Consider the following 4,368-nt stretch of genomic DNA (forward strand, 5'->3'; position numbering starts at 1 on the left):
TAGCAGTCCTGACCCCTCCCCTGTCACTTGGCGTGGCACGTGTTTAGGGAGCTAAACCTGCCCAGCGAAGGATCCATGGCCCTGGGCATTCAACACCAGACTCCTCAGGGACTTACGGGGGTTCCCTGTCCAGGCGGCTCCTGCCCAGGACACGTAGGGCCAGCACGCTCTGGTGGGCAGTGTGTGCCTTTGGAAGCAGTTCGGTCCTGGCCGTTGGCCATTTTGGGGTTGGGACTCTGAGGACCCCTCCCCTCCCAGGGTTCATCCAACCGGTGGAACCTGTGCCTACCCTGCTGATTTTGCTCGTGGCTTCATCCAGCCTTGTCCCCGGGGACCACCCGTGTCCCATCTCCTGTGGCCGCAGCCCCCGCCCGCCTGCCCTTTGGGGTCAGCCCCGCAAGCTGGGGTGTTTCCTGCTCTGGGGGCCTGTCCTTCAGCTCTGACTCTGATCCCAGCCCAGGGCTTCCAGAGTGTTCTGTGCGCTGTGTGAGCCCGCTCCCTTGTTGGTGAGTGCTTGGTCTGGCAGGATGGATGTTTCTCCTTCTGACAATAAGGGTCGTTCCGACTCTCTCAGCTTTCCCAAGACACATCGGCATGGGGGTCTCTGAGTTAAATGCCATTGCTTCATACACTGAAGAGTAACAAATGGCACGTTGTGAGAAATGACCTAGAATAGGCCGCCCACATTTCCTTGTAAAATAGTCAGGCAGCTAAACAGATGAAGAAAAACCACCGAGGCTCCTGGCTGCCGCAGGCACCAGCCTGCTTCCTGCGCGTCTGGCCGCGGTGGCCCAGCTGCTCCGCGCGTGAGGGGGCAGCTTGAGGCCTGAGGACGGCCTCCTTTCCCTGTTTACCTTTTATTACCGCCAAAGCATCTTGATGCTTCGAAGGCCCTTGGAAGAGAGAACGTTTGGATTGAGAACGTGTCAGAAGGAGTCCTCTGTTACTGCTCTCGATGGGTGGGGTGTGGAATCGATTGTGCAGAAGCTGTTTGCTCAGCGAAGTACTCGCCGCTCTGAGGTGGCCGCTGAAACGGTGTCTGTGAACTTGATCTTGCAGCCGGAAAGGCGTTATGACGGGTGGGCAGGGCCTGGCACCCGGGTGGGCCTTGCAGGCGCGGTAATGAGCCCCTGGGAGACCTGGAGTCCATGTGTGCGGCCGGACGGAGGTGCCACCTCCCGCCTCGGCTGCCACGATGGGCCTGCCAGGCAGGGCCTTAGCTGGTGAGCACACAGTCTGGGTCTGAGGGGCCACCCCTCTCCCAACCCTCCCCCACCTTCATACCTGGGACTCTGACATCTACCTGAACGCTGATGTTTTCAATTTTAAAGTTGTTTTTCCTTTAATCCATGCGCTTCATGAGGGCACTGACATTAGTCATCTCTGTGCCCACAGTGTAGGGACAAAGCCACCACCCAGGGATGAGGGAGCAATGCAGTGTGGGCCGTCATCTGTCCCATGGGACGCTGAGGAGTGAGGCACAGACACGCCACAGTGTGGCGGACCTTGAAAACACTTGCTCAGTGAGAGGAGCGAGACACAAAGGGCCACACGCCGCGTGAGCCCGTTAATGAGAAACGTCTGGAATGGCTAGTCCCTGGAGGCAGAAGGCAGACCGGTGTTCTCCAGGGGCTGGGTGGGGTTGGGGGGATGGGAGTGACTGCTGAAGGGCACAGGGGTCCTTTGCGGGGATGAAAATGTTCTTGGACAAAACAGTCGTGATGGTTACCCAACTCTGCACATACTACAACTCCCTGAATTGTATCTTCAAAGGGTGACTCTTATGGTCTGTGAATTAATCTCAGTAAAACAAGCCCCAAGCCAGCAGAGCACTTGCTGAGCGGATGGGGGTTAAGAGTGTCCTTTCCGGTTGCACACTCTTCCAGATACACGCCCATGAGTCCCAGAGGAGGGGCGGTGAGGCATCAGAGTCAGCCGGCTGGAACCTGATCTCGCTGGTGACCCTGCGTGAGGCTGCGCCCTGCAGGGCGCGTGTGCAGGGCTGTGGCCTGTCCAGGCCCGAGGCCGGCTCGCCAGCCTTGGGTGCTGTCCTGGAAACGCCCTCCCCTGTTTACCTTGCTGATTTCTGTTGTGAACAAAGAGCCTAGTGGGAGCTTGTTGATGGTGGCTCTTCAGCCGCACCTCAGTGTGACTCAGGAGCGTGTCGCCGCTGCCACCACCACCAAACCACCGCAGCCACGGAGTGAACGGTGCGGCGGGCTGGTATGAAGCGCCCGAGCGCACCGGGCTGTCGTGCTGTGTGGGCAACAGTGAGGAACGCAGGCTCTGGGGCCAGATGGCGGGTCCACAGCCTGCCCGCTGCTCACGGCTCACAGCTGGGCTGTGGCTGTTGTTCTGCACCTCGTTTTCCAAGGGGTGCAATGGTGGTGGCAAAAGAGTTGTGATGGCGCTTAAATGAGTTAATACATTTAAAACACGTAGAAGAGCGCCAGGCCTATAATAACCACTCACTAAAGGTTAGCAATTATTGAAATTACTGTCATTTTCCCCCACTTAAAACTCTCTAAATGCATTCTGGACCGAAATGTTTCTTTTCTTGAAGAACGTTTTCCTTGCAAAGATGCCAGGCACATTTGCAAAAATCAAACAAAAGTAAATAAAATAAAAAAACAGGATACACAACTTTTTAAACACTGATGAGTGTTATGCTGGATGAACGGCAATTTTGTTTAGGATCTAAGATCTAAAATTAGTTTGTTCACATATCTGATAAGCCATTTCAATTAGGCATCTGTTCTGCATTTTCTTCCTTTTTTTTTTGGAATTCACATGCAGAAATTTTATTTTTTTTGGAACCGAGTCAGTGGAATTGTAACAGCTGTATACGATGTCAGAGGGGCAGTAGATTGGAGGAGGGGGTCGTTACTATGTGAGGGGTGTAAATGTCTAACTATTACATTGCTTTGTACTGAAACTAATAAAATAAAAAATAAAATTTCTGCTCTGCATTTTCAAACTTTTCAGTTCCGTTTCCTCACCAGGTGTTTTATTCTTGAAGAAGGAAGTTACTCAGAGCCCTGTTGCCTGTTCTTTCTCTCAAACGTGTCTGTCTGTGTTGCTGCTTTCCTGGGTCTTTGCTCACAACACACGCACACTGACCGGCTGCGGTTCGGAATTTGTAACCTTGAACACAGGTGTTTAGAGCAGTTATTACCGATTTCATATGTCAGTGCATTAGAAGCAGAATTTTAAAAATGTTCTGAGAAAACTTCCAGATCTCTGTCAGGAATAAGTAATACATTTAGGCTCTCTCTTATTAGGATGCAGCGTGCCTGAGAAACAATCATTTACAGTGTATTAATTATGTTAATTGATCGGGGAGGATTCAGAATATTAATTATCTGCAGCTAATTAGGTATTAAAATTGAGAACCATTAAGTGATGAGACCACTCGAGTCATCTAGTTAGAGCCAGACAAATGGCAGTGGGCAGCGTGCTGCGCACGTGTCTGCCAGGCCGCGCGCGTCCCCGCCGTGCTGCGCCCTTGTGCCCTAACCGCTCCCTGTCTCTTCCATGCTCGCGCAGAGGACGACGACGTGGACGCTGCCGACGTCTCGCGCGTGCCCGCAGAGGTGCTGTGCAACGTGGAGGCCGACACGTACTGGTGCATGAGCAAACTGCTGGACGGCATTCAGGTGAGCCCTGCGCTCGGCCTCGGGGGGCCCACACCTGCTTCCGAGCCTCCGCTTGGCCACTGTCCTCAGGGGGACTCGGGGGACGAATCCCGTGCCCACCTCTGCTTCTGAAGACGCTCGTGGCGGCCTGCTGAGGCTTCCAGCGGGGGGGCTGGGGCTCTGCCCTGCAGTCTGGTCTCCACAGGTCCTGCTGTCTGCCACTCCGAGTGGCCCCAAACGTGCGCTGTTGTCTACCAGCCGCTGCCATGGGCCGCAGGCGGAATTCACAGGAGTCTGCCCCGTAAAGGCATCAGACTTGGGGCCTGAGCATCTCACCTGTGACACCAGGACCTGTGAGCAGACAGCCCCATGCGCCCTGCCGGCCCTGGTGACCAGGGATCTGAGTGCTCTCTAAGCTGTGGCTGTCACTGGTCCCAGAGGGAAGCAGGCGCTGGAGGAAGCCTGCTCCCCGCGGCTGGGCTCTGCTGGGTTCCTTGTCAACGGGGGCCGATGAGTGGGATTTTCGCAGAAAAGCCACAGGTCTCCCAGTGCGGGGGATGGTTTTACAGAAACAGTTTGGGGGGGTGAACCCTGCACTGTGCCTGGGAAGGGCGTTGTTGGCAACAAAGAGCAGGACCGAGGACTGGAGCCTCCCGATGGCCCTCAAGTGGAGGACATGCCATCCTCAGCTCCTTCACACCCTCACACCTTTCCTAGACGCCTTCTCCATGCT

The 4,368-nt window shown here is 55.0% G+C and overlaps 1 protein-coding gene across 3 annotated transcripts in view; it reads left to right on the plus strand.

Moving 5' to 3' along the window:
- The window catches only part of TBC1D22A (TBC1 domain family member 22A), a 285,991-nt gene that overhangs the window by 147,603 nt on the left and 134,020 nt on the right, over window positions 1–4,368 (plus strand). For all 3 annotated transcript variants that reach the window (XM_019651702.1, XM_019651703.1, XM_019651701.1), the window contains exon 9: window positions 3,547–3,656. In XM_019651702.1, the coding sequence (XP_019507247.1) occupies window positions 3,547–3,656 (110 nt within the window). The remainder of the gene's footprint in view (window positions 1–3,546; window positions 3,657–4,368) is intronic.

Source organism: Hipposideros armiger, unplaced genomic scaffold (genome assembly GCF_001890085.2).
Source record: "Hipposideros armiger isolate ML-2016 unplaced genomic scaffold, ASM189008v1 scaffold_164, whole genome shotgun sequence".
Taxonomy (NCBI): domain Eukaryota; kingdom Metazoa; phylum Chordata; class Mammalia; order Chiroptera; family Hipposideridae; genus Hipposideros; species Hipposideros armiger.